Here is a 20,015-nt window from a genome sequence, read left to right as displayed (position 1 = left end):
TCAGTCATTGTGCTCTCTACTCAGACAGAAGACTGGGAGTGTAAGCTCAGCTCCAAAGTCATGAGTGTGCTCTATAACCTGGCATTTCAGTGGGCCACTGGAGCAAAGTTACTCTGTTGGAGCAACTTTCCTTCAGGCAGCACCACAACAAAATTCATTTTTCCTTTTTCATTGTTTGTAAGTCAGCCCATGGCTCTACAGAAAGAACAGGAGGCTCTCCCAGTTACCATCATGCAATGGTAACAAAAGGAGTTGCCTCACTGCCACATGTGGTGCCTTGGAAACAGGTTGTCTCCCAGAATTCCTGATGTTGCTCACTACAGCAATTAATTACCCTCAAGATTTTCTGTGAAGTTCATCAGAATATTTTCAGGGACTATAGAAATACAAGTCTTCTGGAATCAGATGGGGGTATACCCTTCTAGGCCATACACTATAATAACACAAACATATATTCCTGTTCCTTTATCGTCATTAGGTCATCTTTGAATTCTAGCCTGGTTTGGAGACTCCAATGCACAAGAACAGAAGAGGCTGCAGAGGTCAGTTAATGCAGTCAGTCCTATCACTGGTACAGATCTCTCAACAACCACTACTCAGTCCATGTTGGTTCAAGGCAACAACCGACTGTCGTTATGTCCAACCAGGCACCAGACAACAAACACCAGCCATCGTTACTCATAACCTACCTTTTCCCTAACTCCCTATCTTCTCATCCTTTCACTGCAGCTAATTCAGCTTGAGACATTCATGAGATAATTTGCAAACCATTCCATTACAATTTTATTGTCATGTAAGTATTTATGGTTATCAAATGCATGCACAGTCATTCTTACCGCAGACCTCCACATGTACTCAATACCACGGCGGAATGCTCAAACCCCTTCACGTTGCCATGGTAAAAACAGTGTGCCTAAAATAAAAGTAAACAATAGGTACTTATTAATGATGGTGAAGCATACCAAGGCTTCACATGCTGCAGCTGCTTGGATAAATCTGGTCAAGTTAAAATGGTTTTCATCTTACCTGCTTGAGACTCTCAATGAGCTGTTCTCCCTCATTTACAGCAGAACTATGTTCATTCACTATTTGATCATCATTAAAACGCAATACCAAAATCCTCGCAGCCTTGGGGAAATCAGCATTGGCTTTGGCTGCCGGTTCTGAGGGATCTAGACATCTGCAATGGCAGGTCACAGCCTTACATGAGAACATAGTAAGTCCAGAGTTTTCTGAGTGACAGACGCCACCATATCTGTCAAGGCACCTCAACACTGCTTTCTAGGTGGAGCCCAGTAGCAGAATGGCCTTGCTGAGACTAATCCAGTTTTAGATTCAGATCCTACATCAAGTCAAACCTCACATTCGGCTGTCCACTCTATACATCTGAACAGGAACTTTCATTTGCAGAAGCAGGAAAGATAAGTGTACCTTGAAAATATCTTCAATAAAACTTTTTCTTAATCTTGAACTACTTAAATTGATTTTCGGAGCATTTGTTGTCTCCTAGTGTTCCAAAATATTTAACAATTTTTTGACTGATTTGACAGAGCTCATCCTCTCTTGCCTCTCAGGCAATTCTATCAAGCAGATCCTCAGAAACATACTGCCAGAGGTCAACATGTATACCCAACAAGCTCAGGCATGAAGGGAGAGTGGGGTATGCATCCAGGCCAGAAAGTTTCTGTTTGCGGTGAAACCAAGATAACTATTCAGTCCCTTCCCACCTATGTCCGTGATACTTCTCATGCTTTACATCTCTTCAAAGATTTCAAGTTCCCTGGCCCCCACCACCTTATTTTCACCATGGACGTCCAGTCTCTATATACCTCTATCCCCCACCAGGAAGGTCTCCAAGCTCTCTATTTCTTCCTGAATTCCAGACCCAGCCAGTCACCCTCTACCACCACGCTTCTCCACCTTACAGAATTAGTCCTCACCCTTAACAATTTCTCCTTTGGCTCCTCCTACTTCCTCCAAACTAAAGGTGTAGCCATGGGCACCCGCATGGGTCCTAGCTATGCCTGCATTTCTGTCGGCCATGTGGAGCAATCTATGTTCCGGGATCTGTCCTCCTCTTTTCTTACATTATATCGATGACTGCATCGGCGCTGCTTCCTGCACACACGCTGAGCTCGTCGACTTCATTAACTTCGCCTCCAACTTTCACCCCACCCTCAAACTCACCCGGTCTATTTCCGACACCTCCCTCCCCTTTCTAGATCTCTCTGTTTCTATCTCTGGAGCCAGCCTATCCACCAACGTCTACTACAAACCTGCTAACTCCTACAGCTACCTAGACTATTCCTCCTCCCACCCTGTCTCCTGCAAAAATGCTATCCCTTTCTCTCAATTCCTACGCCTCCGCCGCATCTGCTCTCAGAATGAGGCCTTTTATTCTAGGACAAAGGAGATGTCTTTCTTTTTTAAAGAAAGGGGCTTCCCTTCGTCCACGATCAATTCTGCCCTCCATCGTGTCTCCCGTATTTCATGAACCTCTGCCCTCACCCCATCCCCCTGCCAGCCCACCAGGGATAGAGTCCCCCTAGTCCTCACCTATCATCCTACCAGCCTACAGATCCAACATATAATCCTCCGTAACTTCTGCCAACTCCTACAGGATCCCACCACCAGACACATCTTCCCTTTCCCCCCACTCTTGGCTTTCCACAGGGATCGCTCCCTACGTGACTCCCTTGTCTATTCATCCCCCCATCCCTCCAGGCACTTATCCCTGCAAATGGAAGATGTGCTACACCTGCCCCCACACTTCTTCCCTCACCACCATCCCAGGCCCCAGACAGTTCTTCCAGGTGAGGCACCACCTCACCTGCGAGTCAACTGGGGTGATATACTGTATCCAGTGCTCCCAATGTGGCCATTTATACATTGGGGAGACCCACCGCAGACTGGGAAACCGTTTCGCCGAACACTGGCACTCAGTCCTCCAGCAGTGGTGGGATCTCCCTGTGGCCTCCCGATGTGGCCATTTATGCATTGGGGAGACCCACCGCAGACTGGGAGACCGTTTCGCTGAACACTGGCGCTCAGTCCTCCAGCAGTGGTGGGATCTCCCTGTGGCAATACACTTCAATTCCACAGACCACCCCCACTCCGACATGTCTGTCCATGGCCTCCTCTACCGTTAAGATGAGGCCACACGCAGGTTGATGGAGCAATACCTTATCTCCCGCCTAGGTAGCCTCCTACCTGCCAGCATGAACATTCAACTCACAGACCTCCGTTGATACCCCTGCCCCCCCTTTACCCCATCCCTATCAATAATTTTAGTCTGGTTCTCTTACTCTCTCTTTTCCCCCTCACTATAATCAGCCCTACCTTTCTTTCTCTTTTATTTTCCATAATTCTCCACCTTCCCTCTAGCCCATTTCCCTTCAGCCTATCACTTCCCAGCTCTCTACTTCATCCCTCCCCCCACTTCTTATCCCCCCTCGACCACCCCATGTTACTTCACTCCTGATGAAGGGTTTCGGCCCGTAACGTCGTCACTACCTCCTCCCATAGATGCTGTCTGTCCTGCTGAGTTCTGCCAGCATTTTGTGTTTTTATTTATTTCTAGCATCTGCAGATTCACTTGTGTTGCCTTTGAAATAACTATTCAGTCAATGCCCGCTTATCACACCAGAAATAATCAGGATACTTTAAGACCATAAGACTATAAGAAATAGGAAGAGAATTAAGCCATTCAGCCCATTGAGCCTGTTCTGCCATTTCATCATGGTGGATCCTTTTTTCCTCTCAATCCCAATCTCCTGCCTTCTCTCCATATCACTTCATGCCCTGACCAATTAAGAATCTATCAACCTCTGCCTTAAATATACATAAAGACGGCCTCCATAGCTACCTGTGGCAAAGAATGCCACAGATTCAGCACTGTCTGTCTAAAGAAATTCCTCCTCATATCCATTCTAAAAGGACGACTCTCTATACTCAAGCTGTGTCCTCTGGTCTTAGATTCCCCCACTACATCCTCTCCACGTTCACTGTTCAATAGGTTTCAATGAGGTCACCTCTTATTCTTCTGAATTCTAGGGAATAAACGCTCAGAGCTGTCAAACACTCTTTATATGACAAGCCATTCAATGCTGGAATCAATTTTGTGAACCTCCTTTGAACCCTCTCCAGTTTCAACACATCTTTTCTTAGATAAGGGGCCCAAAACTACTCACAGTACTCCAAGTGAGGCCATATCAATGCTTTATAAAGTCTCAGCATTACATCCTTGCTTTTATATTCTGGTCTCATAAAATGAAACCCACCATCCCATTTGCATTCCTCACCACAGGCTCAACCTGTAAGTTAACATTTAGGGAATCCTGCACAAGGACTCCCAAGTCCCATTGTACCTCCATTTTTTGTACTTTCTTTCCATTTAGAATATAGTTAACCCTTTCATTTCTTCTACCTGTGTTCCATCTGCTACTTTATTGACCATTCTCCTAACCTAGGTCCTTCATTAGCCTCTCTCTTCCTCAAAATTATCTTCCCTCCATGTATCTTCATATCATCTGCAAACTTTATAACAAAGCCATCAATTCCATGATCCAAACACGAGGAAATCTGCAGATGCTGGAAATTCAAGCAACGCACACTAAGTGCTGGTGGAGCGTAGCAGGCCAGGCAGCATCTACAGGAAGAAGCACTGTTGACATTTCGGGCTGAGACCTTTTGTCAGGACTAACTGAAAGGAAAGATATCTTTCCTTTCAGTACTTCTTCCTATAGATGCTGCCTGGCCTGCTGCATTCCACTGGCATTTTGTGTGAATTCCATAATCCAAATCATTGACATATAACATAAAAGGAATAGGTCCCAACACAGACCCCTGTGAAACACCACATCACTGTTAGTCAACCAGAAAAGGCTTCCTTTATTTCCTATCTTTGCCTGCTGCCAGTCAGCCATTACTTCATCTATGATAGTAATACCTGTAATACCATGGCTTGTAGCTTGTTAAGCAGCCTCATGTGTGGACCTTGTCAAAGGCCTTCTGAAAATCCAAGAACACAATATCAACCAATTCTCCTTTGCCTATAGAACCATAGAACCATAGAACATTACAGCACAGAAACAGGCCTTTTGGCCCTTCTTGGCTGTGCCGAACCATTTTTCTGCCTAGTCCCACTGACCTGCACCTGGGCCATATACCTCCAAACCTCTCTCATCCATATACCTGTCCAGTTTCTCTTAAATGTCAAAAGTGAGCCCGCATTCACCACTTCATCCGGCAGCTCATTCCACACTCCCACTACTCTCTGCGTGAAGTAGCCCTCCCTAATGTTCCCTTTAAACTTTTCCCCATTCACCCTTAACCTATGACCACTGGTTTTTTTCTCCCCTAGCCTCAGTGGTAAAAGCCTGGTTGCATTCACTCTATCTGTACCCATCCTATTTTTACACACCTCTATCAAATCACTCCTCATTCTCCTACGCTCCAGGGAATAAAGTCCTAACCTATTCAACCTTTCTCTGTAACTCAGTTTCACAAGACCCGGCAACATCCTTGTAAACCTTCTCTGCACTCTTTCAACCTTATTAATATCCTTCCTGTAATTAGGTGACCAAAACTGCACACAATACTCCAAATTCGGTCTCACCAATGTCTTATACAACCTCACCATTACATTCCAACTCTTATACTCAATACTTTGATTTATAAAGGCCAATGTACCAAAAGCTCTCTTTAGAACATAGAACATAGAATAGTACAGCACATTACAGGCCCTTCGGCCCACAATGTTGTGCCTCCCATATAACCCCCCCCCCCCACCTTAAATTTCTCCATATACCTGTCTAGTAGTCTCTTAAACATCACTAGGGTATCTGCCTCTACCACTGACTCAGGCAGTGCATTCCACTCACCAACCACTCTCTGAGTAAAAAACTTTCCTCTAATATCCCCCTTGAATTTCCCTCCCCTTACCTTAAAGCCATGACCTCTTGTACTGAGCAGTGGTGCCCTGGGGAAGAGGCACTGGCTGTCCACTCTGTCTATTCCTCTTAATATCTTGTACACCTCTATCATGTCTCTTCTCATCCTCCTTCTCTCCAAAGAGTAAAGCCCTATCTCCCTTAATCTCTGATCATAATCCATACTCTCTAAACCAGGCAGCATCCTGGTAAATCTCATTAGGACCCTGGTCTCGGCCCGAAAGGTCGACAGTGCTTCTCCTTATAGATGCTGCCTGGCCTGCTGTGTTCCACCAGCATTTTGTGTGTGTTGTTTGAATTTCCAGCATCTGCAGATTTCCTCGTGTTTGCTCGCCAGAATAGCTGATCCACTACGGGGCTTAATTATGAGCTGCTCTTCTAAAACACTATGTCATAGGCATTCTAGAAATAGCTCTCTTGAAATCCAGCACCAACCTGATTGTGCCAATCTACTGGTCTATTGAAATTCCCCGTGACTATTGGTAACATTGCTGTCTTGGCATGCATTTTCTATCTCCTACTGTAATTTGTAGACCACGTCCTTTTTGTTGTTTGGCGGCCTGTATATAACTCCCATCAGGGTCTTTTTACCCTTGCAGTTCCTTAGATCTATCCACATTGATTCAACACCTTCCAGCCACCTTGTTGTCACCTTGTTATAGATTGAATTAAATAACTGAAGTGTCCTTGTTTAGGATCTGCATAAGGATTCTACAATAGGATTAGTTATAGAGACAGAACACTGTTTTTCCTGTTCATAGACATCTCAAACCTCCTGCAGTTCAGGGGAGTTTCCTCAGATTGTAACAAACCTCTGTTTTCTCTTATTTCTAAAGTACAGGATAATGATGCAAATTTTCTCATCTATTCAAACATAATTGAAAATGTAATGTTTTGCAAACTTACAGTAAGACGATCATATTCTGCATGCATAAGTGGAAATGTACAGATTATACATGTAACACACCTCATTCACGTACTGTGAATGTACTTTGAGATTAACTTTAGTGGCTGCATCTCACAGTCATTGGCAGCCCAGCCCTTATCCAGTACACAAAGTCACAACATTACATGAGCTCACCTTATGGCCAGGGAAAGTGGTCCTTTCCTCTCCATCCTGGGTATAGTGAGTCTCAGCATAACTTGGTGCCAGCAGCTGCCTGAAAGTCAGACAAAATTACATTTAACACATCAATGATATTGACAAGGCTTTGGCATATCAGAATTTTTTTCCAAGTAGTAAATTAGTTTCCTGCAAGTCTCTGTCTTACAAGAATCAAGATCAATCCTGAATGCCGGGGGTGTACTGAGGGAGTGTGATACTGTCAGAGTACTAAGCCTAGATCCTGACTGCTCTCTCAGATATACATGAAGTATGGCACGGCACTACCTCAATAAACAGCAAGAGAACTGCCATTTGTCCTCAGACCTCTCATCTGAATATGTACATAGGTATCTCGGAAATATTGTGGTTTGCAAAATTGCTTCAATTTTCCTTATTTACAATCATGATAGCACCATCTGAGAAGAGCTTTAACATAAGAGCATAAAATAAGAGAAAAGACGTCTATTCAGCCCCCAACTCTCACTCCAACATTCACCATAACCTTTTACCTTAACTTTGTATTCCTCTACTATCTATATTTGCCTTGTACCAGCAAGAAGCTTTATTTTGAATAATCTGGGCCTCTGTAGACTTCTCGGATATTGAACCCTGTGGGGAGAAAACTCCCCACATATCAGTGCCAAATTGCCTCCCTCTTCCTCCGATATTGCGATTTTCATTTCTAGATTCTTAAGACAAGTTACTATCTTCACCACGTCCAGCCTGGTGAGTCCTTGTAAGGACTTTGAATTTCCATTGAGATCTGTTTGAGTTTTTTTTAAACTCCAGAGAGTACAAGACTAATTTACTCAATCTCCCCTCATAAGGCAAACTGAATATTTCTTAAACCAGTCCAATGAACCTTAGCTGCAATTCTCAATGACAAGTATATTTAAAAAGCAAACACGAGGAAATCAGCAGATGCTGGAAATTCAAGCAACACACACAAAAGGCAGCATCTATAGGGAGAAGCGCTGTCGACGTTTCAGGCCAAGACCCTTAATCAGGACTAACTGAAAGGAAAGGTAGTAAGAGATTTGAAAGTAGGAGGGGGAGGGGGAAATGCAAAATGATAGGAGAAGACAGGAGGGGGTGGGGTGAAGCTGAGAGCTGGAAAGGTAATTGGCGAAAGTGATACAAAGCTGGAGAAGGGAAAGGATCATGGGACAGGAGGCCTAGGGAGAAAGAAAGGGGGAGGGGAGCACCAGAGGGAGATAGAGAACAGACAGAGTGATGGGCAGAGAGAGAGAGAGAGAGAGAAAAAAAGAGGGGGGGAAACTAAATATATCAGGGTTGGGGTAAGAAGGGGAGGAGGGGCATTAATGAAGTTAGAGAAGTCAATGTTCATGCCATCAGGTTGGAGGCTACCCAGCCGGTATATAAGGTGTTGTTCCTCCAACCTGAGTGTGGCTTCATCTTGACAGTAGAAGAGGCCATGGACAGACTCTGAATGACTCTGCCTGTTCTCCACATTTGGAGTATTGTGTACAGATTTGGGTTCCTTATTTTAGAAAGGATATACTGACATTGGAGAGGGTTCAGAGAAAATTCACAAGAATGATTCCAGGAATGAAAGAGTTACCGTATGAGGAACATCTGACAGCTCTTGAGCTGTATTCTCTGGAGATCAGGAGAATGAGGGAGGCTATCATAGAAACATTCTGTATGTTAAAAAGCCTGAACAAATTAGATATGGCAAAGTTATTTTCCATGGTAGGAGAGTCTAGGCCAAGACTTCAGGATTGAAGGATGTCTATTTAGAACTGAGGTGCAGAGAAATTACTTTAGTCAGAGGGTGGTAATTCTGTGGAATTTGTTGCCACAAGTGGCTGTGGAGGCCAAGTTATTGGGTGCATTTAAGGCAGTGATAGATAGGTTCTTGGTTAGCCAGGGCATCAAAAGCTATGGGGAGAAAGCAGGGAGTGAGGATCACTGGATGAATTGGATCAGCCCATGATTGAATGGTGGAGCAGACTCGACAGGCCAAATGGCCTACTTCTGCTCCTACATCGTATGGTCTTACTACAGGCCCTTCAGCCCACAATGTTGTACCTACCATTTAACCATATAACCTATTCTAGAAACTGCCTGGAATTACGGTCACATGGAGAACATCAAAGTTCCATACAAGGAGCATCACAGGTAAGATTGAACCTAGGTCGCTAAGTTGTGAGGCCAGTCCATCACGGATAAAGTCCTTCCCACCACTGAGCACATCTACATGAAACATTGTCTCAGGAAAGCGGGATCCATCATCAGGGACACTAACCACCCAGAACGTGGTCTCTTCTTGCTGCTACCGTCAGGAAGGTGGTACAGGAGCCTCAGGACTTACAGTCCTTGAACTGTTACCCCTCAAACATCAGGCTCTTGAACCAAAGTGGATAACTTCCCTCAACTTCATTTGCCCCATCATTGAAATGTTCCCACAACCAATGGACTCATTTTCAAAGACTTTTCATCTCATGTTCCGTATATGTATTGTTTATTTATTTATTATTACTATTTCTTTCTTTCTGTATTTGTACAGTTTGTTATCTTTCGTACACTGATTGAATGTTCAAGTTGGTGTGGTCTTTCCTTGATTCTTAAATGGTTATTATTCCATTATGGATTTATTGAGTATATGAATCTCAAGGTTGTATACGGTGACATATATGTCGTTTGACAATAAATTTACTTTGAATTTAGAAATGTGGTAAGACATTCTTGCTTGTCTATTCAAATCTTCTCATAATAGGGGCTAACATAACATTTGCCCTTTAGGCATTTGCAACTCCTGCATGTTGGATTTAGGTGACTTGTGTACAAGCATACTGAGCAAAACACATCATATATCTCACCACTTTATATACTCCGCTCCTCTGCTTTGTCCAACAAAATGTGTGACCTCTCATTTTTCATGATGACGTTCCAACTGCCATGTTCTTATTCACTCACTCCTTACAGTATCTCCATTAAGCCTCATTACAGCCTCCTCCATATCACAATCCCATCTAGGTTAATATCATCAGCACACTTGGCACTATAACATTTAGTCCACCTGCTGAATAAGAGTCACATATTGTGAACAGCTAGGTCCCAGGCTCTGAATCACAATAGAAACTAGTCTCAGACCATCAGCCTGTGCAGGAGTTATTTGTTCCCACTCCATGCTTTCTGTCCACAAAATTCAGTCCATGTCTGATCATCAACCCAATTCCACACTTACTGTGAATCAGCCTCCTCATGGAACCTGAAAAGTCCTCTGAAAAAACAAATACACCACATCCAGCGGTTCCCCCGTTTCTGTTCTGTTAGTCACATCACTAAAGATAAAGGGTCAGTACATCAGTTAACACAATGCTTTATAGCACTCCGGTTATCATGTCGGGGTTCAATCGCCTCCGGTGTCCGCAAGGAGTTTGTACGTCCTCCCAGTGCTCGTGGAGGTTTCTTCCAGGTGCACCACTTCCCACCAAAGACATAGAGGCTGGGGTAAGCAAGTCGTGGGTGTGCTAGCACAGGAAGTGTGGCAACACTGGCAGGCTGCCCCCAGCACAGTCAACTATGTAATCTGCAAATAAATTTAATCTTCAAGTTTTTAAACCTTTAAAAAATCTGCAGAGAATTTTCCTTTTGTTGATCCATGTTGACTCTGCCTAGTTCTATTATCCTTTCCAAGGAGGTCTGTTATTACATCCTCTGATATGCATTCCAACTTTTCACTATTATTTACTTCAGGCCAACAGGATAATGGTTTCCTCTTTTCCTTCTCCCTCTTAAACAGTAGTCACATTTGCCACACTGCAATCCACAGAATCTTTACAATATTGGAAAGTGATAACCAAATATCCACTACCTCTACAGCCACCTCTTTCAAAACTCACAGACGTAATTCATCAAATGCTTGGGACCAAAAACTTTCAAGCTCACCAATATCTTTTCTTTTGTGAAATATTGGATCCATCCTTATTCCAATCCATCTTTATTCTCAAGAAATGCTTGTTTTCCTTTGGTACACACATTATTTACCTATTTATTCAGATAGTGTAGAGTAGGCCCTTCTGACCCTTGGGGTCCAGCAACCCCCCAATTTAATCTTAGTCTTTGGATTGTGTGGGGAAACCAGAGCACCCGGAGGAGGTACAAACTCCTCACAGGTAGTGGCGGGAATTGAACCCTGATGGCTGGCACTGTAAAACGTTGTGCTAACCGCTACACTACCATCCTGCCCCTGTGAAAGCAAGTTTTATTTTCCTCCTATGCTCAGGGAATCGTAGTGACCATCACAACATCAATATCTGATCAGGCCGAAGACAATCAACTTTTGTTCACGGCCATTGAGCTCTCTTGTCAATAGTAACATTGTCCATGCTCACACACGAAAAATAAAAATCTGTTTGTGTTGTTGCTCAAGGGACATAGTGAGCCATTCATAAAAAAATCAAGTGGACTGGTAATGCAACAACCAGACTCCAGCAATGCATTTCCATTGCATTGTAGAGGAGAATAGTGACCTAAAGCCAATGAGAAGGGGCACGATTACTTTTCCTTTACATTCAGAGTTCTAAACCAATTTGAATAAGTTGAATGTGGCATGCTATTTCACCTTGTGCAGAACAGTGAAACCAGAGGACGTGATTTACATTTGAAAGGTGTTAAATTCGAATCCAGTCAGTGGAAACAATGCTGAGTGACTGAGTGGTTAAACAATTAGGTTTCCTAGGGAAGTAGTTAGTATTAAATCAAATATATATTTGCATGGATTTAGTTCAGAAGTAACATTTTGAAATGCAGAATATGAGTAACTAGACATGACAAATGAAATTAAGGAATAATTGCTTCCACTATCCCCATAGGAAATCTTCGTTTCTCCTCAGCATTGTTTCTGCAGATTGGTTTTCCCTGGATTAGTTTATCATTTTACAGGCCTGTGTCATGTCTCCTGGATTTACAACCTTTACAAGGAAAGATTTGACTTTAAAGTTACGTCTCCAGCATTGGAGCTTTCCTGCTCAGTTGCCTGGATTTGATGGAGACTAATCAATATGGATCAATTGCTATGATTAGTCATCAGCTCCATTATCATTGTATCATGTACTGACAAACAGGCAGAAGGTAAAATGCGTCTTTTTTTAAACCTATCTATTCCTGTGTTCTTAAACTATGCATTGAAAGGAAAATGACATTTGCCTAGTGTAGTCTGTTAGTGAAGATCAGGTCAAGGAGGAGGTTAGTTAAATCATGTTGTGTTGAACCAGTATTTTAATGATGGAGTGCACGAATGCTAGATCTTCACTCTGTTTAGTCACAGAAAAATACATCATGGAAACAGGCTCTTTATCCCAACCAGTCTGTCTAACCAAGGTGCCCATGAAACCTCATCCTATTTGTCAGTGCTTGGCCCATATCCCTCTCAACCTTTCCCCATCCATGTATTTTTAAGTGTTGCTATGATATCTGCCTCAAATACATTCTGTGGCAGCTCATTCCATATATGCACCATCTTTTGTGTGAGATAACCACCAGCTCCCTTTTCCCTCTCACCTTAAACCTACACCCTCTAACTTGTGTCTCACTTCCTCTGGGAAAAGGAAGTGTGGGTGTTCATCTTACCCATGATTTTACACACCTCGATAAGGTTTCAGTCTCCTATGCTCCAAGGAATGGAGTCCTAGCCTGTCCAATTTCTCCCTATTACTCATTCTTTTGAGTCCTGGCAACATTCAGTGTAGTAGTCTTTCAGTCTTTATTGAAGTCTATTTCAAATCCTTTACATTTGCACTGATAACAACAAAGAGACTGGTGCTTATGTTGAAACTCTCATGTCCACATTTTGACATCTTCTAACTAGATAGCATTTGGATGTGTGGTAATTGTGCGTTTGTGGCTAAATGTATCAGAAATGGGAAAAGGAAATGTGATTGGTATGATCGTGTAATACACGAGGTAGAGAGTGACAACCTTCGAAACTCAGTTTAAATTCCATTGCACGCTAGTAGTAAAAGATGTGCATGCGTACACATGAGTACCTTAGAGGGAACATTGCGTACATGCACCATTTAAAGTAAAAACGAATGCTACACCTGTTATCTCCTAGCTAGCTCCTTGTCTTGCTTTCAATTAGTTTTAAAGTTTTGGAGTTACAAAACATAACAGGGAGAATTAAGTTTTCCGGTTGACGACCATTAACTTGAACTGGGAAAAGTCAGAAATCAAACAGATTGTGGAGAAGGGGGACAGTGGAGGTGTGGAGAGAACAAAGACTGGAGACCACAGGGGATTGGATCACATAAATTCTGGTGATACAGACGAAAAAGGGTGGTAAGGACTGTCAATTATAGCTAATCACTCTTGAAGACAGTGTAAATTGAGGGAGATCCATGGAAACAATGGGAAAGAACACTAGAACCGTGAACACAAAATTGTATAAATTTGAACTTGGAAAAAAATCAACAATGATTCAGTGGCAGAGCAGACTTGATAGGCCGAATGGCCTAATTTTGTTCCTGTACCTTATGGTCTTATGTCCTAACTTGGATGTTATTTCAGCTTCTCATAATTTGCAAGAATTTGTACTAATGGGGCAAAACTATTTACATTATAACAAACAGAGAAACAAAGTTATCAAGCCACTTATGCAAAGAGATTTCCAATTAGGTGTCCTAATATACAGACCTTAAGGGATTGCATGGGAGACAGCAATAGACTGGTGATTCAAGGAGTCCACAGTGGCAATCATGGAAAAAATTAAAATGGGAGTGTAAAATTAACAGTGTGTGATCTGGGAGGGGCTGTAACTCTGGAGCAAATTTCAGAATTATGAAGGGATTAGGTTCAGAGGAGTTTGAAAAGAAAGAGGAAAATGTTCTAAATAAAGCATTCAGGAACTTAATAACAAATCAAGAATGAGGAATGAAAGGTCTTTTTGCAAGTTACGTACTAGGTCAGTGCTAAATGAGTTAAAATTTATGGAGGACCAAAGGTGGGAGGCTAACAGTAGAATAGTTCTAACTATTGGTAGCAAAAATGCAAATGAAGCAGCAAACTGTAATGAGGGAGAGAGACAGGCGGGAGTTTGAGGGAGATACGGAATCAAAAGTTGAGTCACAGCAAATACTGTAGGACTGAGATCTTGAACTACCTGAAGCATGGTTGGAGAATAGAAAGACTGAAGACAATGATTCTAGCCTTCCCAATATTGGGAGGAATTTCTGCTCATTTAAAGCTGGATATTAGGCAAAGAGAATGGAAGGTTAGGGAAGAAGGACAATTTGCGGTGAACTAGAAGTGCAAAGCTGAAACTAGTGGATAAAAAAAGAGGAAATGGTTGTGATTCAAAGTTGCTGGATAGATCAGGTGATAGATTTTTTTTTAAAGTAATCTAGGACCAACCTTGCCACATCAACAGCTACTGTGAGTACCATCAATTGACCTTAGACAGCTTGCTGGTCAAAGTCACAATAAACATTGTTAATGTTTCTGAATGGAAAAGGCAAATAGTGGATATTTTTTTCTTTATCTGGATTACTATGGCAGTGGGTTAGACGGGCACTGTGGCTTACACAATACATTTAGAGGTTAGCCCTGCATTCCTCGCTGATTGGAAGTCCGCTTTGGAAGTTCCAATGGACTTCAGTTAGTAATGCAGAGGTTCAGCTCAGTATTTCAAACAAATGGAATTTAAAGCTACCTTGTGATGCTCAATTACATTGATTGCAAATCATGAAAACCAGATCGGCACAGGATTCATTCCCACATTGGGCTGATCTCAGTCAAGGAAGTAGGTAAACTTCAGTCCTCTTCAGTATCATCATATAGCAAGAGATGGAGGGAGAGGGAAAGAGAAAGAGCAATGAAGACAGAGAGCGAGAGAAAGAATGAGAGAAAGTGGGAAAAGAGCAAGGAAGAAAGGCACTGAATGACTCTTTCTTGGAGAAAGATAACGGAAGGTAAGAAGCTATTCCTAAATAGCTAAGTGTGTGTCTTAAAGCTCTTATACCTTCTTTCTGATGGTAGTAACAAGAAGGCATGAAGGACTTTGTTACATCTACTGGATGATGGATAATGAAATGATGTTGTTCAACATTACTTTCAAGTTCTCTACCACCTCAAGCAACATCCACACCTCTTCTCCAACATCTGCACTTACTTGTTTTTCCACAACGCTAAAATGACCTGCTCATGATCCTTAGGCTATTCATCTACACATTCTGATGAGGATACAGGGGAATTGAAGATAAAAATTAGAAACAATACACAAGAATTCCAATGTTACTCATTTATCTCTAGGACAAGGGTTTCCAAACTTTTTTATGGTAAGGATGAATACCATTAAGCAAGGGGTGAAGCACTTGGTTGAACGAGTGAAAGGAAAATAATGCTGGACTGAGCAAAGATCATAAAGGGACAGTCCAGTTTAAATTATAGATAAATGTGAACTATTTTATAGTGGCTACAGTATAAAGCCAAAGAAATAGTCCAACAATCACTCTTAAATAAATATATTGTCAATACACACTAGTAATCAGATTGCATGTTTTGTAATTTCAGGCATTAAGGCAATTTTATTGATGCATTAGGATACTTTTTCAAATTAGAGCTAGAAATGTCATCTTTTATTCAGAACCCGAATTTTGCAAGCACTTATGCTAATGCTACAATTAACTCCAAGAATTTTCATTTCCACGTCCTAGGCAAACCATTTCTTTATAGGGGCTGCCTGAACAATTATTTTAAAGGGACAGGTTACATTAGGGACTGGAACATCACAATCCTTCTGGAACCATTTTAAATGATCCAACAGTATTTAGTTGTTGCAGTTCAAATGCTTTCAATGATTTAACCAACCGTTATGTTAAGAGTTAAACATAACTACTCAAGATTACTTTATTAAGACACATTGCTAAGGAGGAAATCTGTTTGAAGGTTTCTGGATGAATGAGTGCTCAGTTATAACAATGCCTATCTGCTGGATAAAACAATTTTACAGATTGCACAACATAGCTTATAATGATGCCCATCTGTAAAGAGAAATAACTTAATCCTCCTCAATATAATAAGGCTAATTTCTTTATCAATATCATCCTTAGAAACAAAACAGTGCTGGATTACAAGACACGGCAGCATTTTAAATCCTGATGATTTTGGGGTTTGTCTTGCACAATTTTAATTAGGTCAAGAGTCTTCTTCCAAACTCCTACAGTTTAACTGCAACTCAATACAATTCTTCTGATGTAAAGATTAATCCAAACACCAAGAATGTGCATTTGTGCAGTAAGGTTTAAGAGTTCACGACAAAATTCTTCACAACAAATGAAATATTGTGATGATGTAAGGAAAAGCAGCAGCTAATTTGGGCACCAGAAAGTTTGTGCATTTACCAGTGAATTAAATGACTTAGATGATAGTTGGGCCGGGAACCAAAGGGTCTTGTTTGAAGCAGTGCCTTGGGATACCTGAGATTGTAGGCTTGATGTTTTATATGAAAGTTAATACCTTTGTCAATATAACATCTCCTCAGTGCTGCACTGAAGTATTAACCCTCGAGGCACCGGTTTTGTGAGGAAGGACTGAACTCCAAGGCCCCTCTGCCACTGGACATTGTGTAAGCATTCCACAAACATATGAAGGGTGTATTTTTCAAAGAGGCCACATGGGTAGCACTGGTACTTTTTACATGAAACAGGAAGGTAACATACATGTGCCAGTTCTCATTGAACGATCTGTGGTGGATGGGGTGAGCAGCTTCAAGTTCCTGGCTGAGGACCTCTTGGACACTGCACAGAAATCCTGAAAGTTTGCACCAGTGTCTCTACTTTCTTAGAAGTATAAGGAGTTTCGACATCCTAACAAATTTTTAATGAGATACAGTGGAAAGCATTCTGACTGACTGCATCACAGCCTGGTATGGAAACTCCAATGCACAGGAATTCAAGAGGCTAGAAAGACTGGTAGTTTCAGCCAGTTCTACCACAGGTACACCTCCCCCTGCTAAACGAGGACGTTTCACGTGTACAGCTCTCCCCAATATCAAGGACGTTTCACGTGTACAGCTCTCCCCACTATCAAGGACATTTCACGTGTACAGCTCTCCCCGCTATCAAGGACATTTCACGTGTACAGCTCTCCCCACTATCAAGGACATTTCACGTGTACAGCTCTCCCCGCTATCAAGGACATTTCACGTGTACAGCTCTCCCCGCTATCAAGGACATTTCACGTGTACAGCTCTCCCCACTATCAAGGACATTTCACGTGTACAGCTCTCCCCACTATCAAGGACGTTTCACGTGTACAGCTCTCCCCACTATCAAGGACATTTCACGTGTACAGCTCTCCCTGCTATCAAGGACGTTTCACGTGTACAGCTCTCCCTGCTATCAAGGACATTTCACGTGTACAGCTCTCCCCGCTATCAAGGACATTTCATGTGTACAGCTCTCCCTGCTATCAAGGACATTTCACGTGTACAGCTCTCCCCACTATCAAGGACGTTTCACGTGTACAGCTCTCCCTGCTCTCAAGGACATTTACAAGAGAAAATGTCTCAGGAAGGTGGTATGAATCTTCAGGGATGACCACATCCTGGTCATGCCCTCATCTTAATGCTGCCATTGAGCAGCAGGTACAGGAGCCAGAAGACCCACATCTTAAGGTTCAGCAATAGCTTCTTCCCCATTACCACCAGATTCTTGAATTGACCTGAAAAATCCTTAACTTTACCACAGACTATATATCTTTTCCTCTCTCTCATTCTTGCACTAGTGTCATTATGTATATTTTGTACACATTTATGTATAAAATGTTAATTAAATATTATATTAATGTACATTTGTCCCGTCTGTTGCTGCAAAAAGCTAATTTTCTTGGCATGTATATCCACAAATGTTTACCTATGAAACAAACTTGAGAGTATAAACTCAACGACACTATGAATGAAAATATTTGTATTTGTACATCCTGTACATATTTTTTTTAAAAGCTTATTGTTGAAATAAAATTATTAATCCCAGATTACCCATACGAGTAAATCTGCAGATGCCGGAAATCCAAAGGAATGCACACTAAATGCTGGAGGAACTCAACAGGTGAGGCAGCATCCATGGAAAACAATCGATGTTTCAGACTGAGACCCTTCACCAGGACACCCATTACCTGTTCAAGTCTCCAGAATAAGAGTTGAATTTACAGGTTTCTCATTCATAGGCATGTAGGCCGCCAACTGAAATCAGACCACTGTCTCCCCCGCATTCCTGTCCCTAAACCTTAACCTGACCACTAACTATCCCCAAGACCATCCGAAAGAACACAATTAAAAATAAGTCTGAGCTACAACATCAACAGAGACCAAATCTCAGTACATCTTTGACAAGACTCTGATATATCTCCCATATTTCCAAAATTACAGAGTCCAAAGATAATCACATGACAATTGCCCTCAGCAACTGTGAATTAGAGAGAAAGTCATGTGTTCCCTTCTATTCCCTTTTGAAAGTTATATTAAATGTGCTATGCTACTGAGCCTTTGCCAGAAACAAAATCAAGATCAGCTGTATAGCACCCCCTTTGCTCAAATGCCACATGAAGGAGAGGAAATGTCTCCAATGAGCTGCAGAGCCCCATGAGCTAGTGTCTTCAGAGAAATAAATCTTAAGTAGAAATAGTAAATCAAATCAACTTTGGCCGTGTCTTTGTTGGTTCTTTGAAAAGCTGCTGATTAGTCGCCATTGTTGGTCTTTCCCCATAGGTCCTGGATACTTTATTATTCCTGCTATGATTTGTAAATCCAAAACAGAAAACTAATTGAAAGAAAAACATGGAGCTGGGAATAATGTGTACTTTTTGTTTTTTACATTAGCAAAGCACTCTTATGACATGGTGGCTTAATGATGTATGCCATCCATGTACTATTGCACATAACCCATAATAAATTATATAAACAAAGAATGCTTAATCAAACAGTATATAATACACAATTACTTAAATATTAAATTCAGAACACACCTTGCTGCTTAGCTATAAATTGCAATTCAATATAGAATGCATCTCTGTGCAAAAGTCTAAGGCACATATACACGGGGTGATTGTTAAGTTCGTGGCCTAAGGTAGAAGGAGATGAGTTATTAAGTTCAAACTTTCTGCAGAATCACTCAAAGAGTTGAACTGCATATGCACGTAATGAAAGCTGTATAACTCATCTCCTTCTACCTTAGGCCACGAACTTATCAATCACCCCTACTGTGGACATTTTCTGGAGGTTCAAGATCCGTATGCTCCATGACCACTGGACTAAGTGTGTAAATGTAGGCAGGGACTATGTTGAAAAATAAAAGTGCTAGGTTTTCTAAAATTGACTCTTTCTACCTTAGGCCATGAACTTGTCAATCACCCCTCATAGAAAGTTAGACTTTTGCACAGTTCTAAATTTGTCAACATGGAGCAGAGAGCGATTTTGTAAATCTGGCAGAAGTAAAGGATGTTGGGAATGGTGAGGGTGGAGTGCTGCAGGAGAGGTGTGGGACAGGTGGCAGGGACACAGTGCCAGGGAAGGGGGTTGGCATGGGTGCAGATACACCCAATCCTGAGACACCAGGCAAGGTCATTTCATCCCAAACAATTTGAAGAGTCAGAGACCAATTCCATTTTAATTAATTTGCAGTTCACTTCTGCTATATGCCATACTGCTGGTCTCCTGTTACTTCTTACATTGTAAATCTCAAGGCTAGCCGGTCCTGTTTCACTCTCATCGTTATCAGATTTTTATCAGCATCGTGCCAGTAAGTACTCTTTATGAAACTGCAATTTGACTTCTTAGCTTTTTTGCTTCCCTGTGTGCAGTCCATTTATGTTTACCTGCCCAACATGCTCTTTGTATGTGTTTTACTTTCTTGCATTTTCTACAAGTTTCCCTTCTGAACTTGCATTGGTCTGGTGTAGGTGAGCCCCTGTCACAACAGTAACACTATTTGTTTGAC

General features: G+C 41.9%; 1 protein-coding gene across 1 annotated transcript in view; it reads right to left on the bottom strand.

The window, feature by feature from the left end:
• adam19b (ADAM metallopeptidase domain 19b) overlaps positions 1-20,015 on the bottom strand; it is a 186,658-nt gene that overhangs the window by 72,280 nt on the left and 94,363 nt on the right. The window contains exons 4-5 of the mRNA XM_059989994.1: positions 7,033-7,111; positions 837-913 (exon numbers count right to left, since the gene is read on the bottom strand). Of these exons, the coding sequence (XP_059845977.1) occupies positions 837-913; positions 7,033-7,111 (156 nt within the window). The remainder of the gene's footprint in view (positions 1-836; positions 914-7,032; positions 7,112-20,015) is intronic.

The sequence above is a fragment of the Hypanus sabinus genome, chromosome 15 (genome assembly GCF_030144855.1).
Source record: "Hypanus sabinus isolate sHypSab1 chromosome 15, sHypSab1.hap1, whole genome shotgun sequence".
NCBI lineage: Eukaryota > Metazoa > Chordata > Chondrichthyes > Myliobatiformes > Dasyatidae > Hypanus > Hypanus sabinus.
This window is presented reverse-complemented; position numbering and strand designations above follow the sequence as displayed.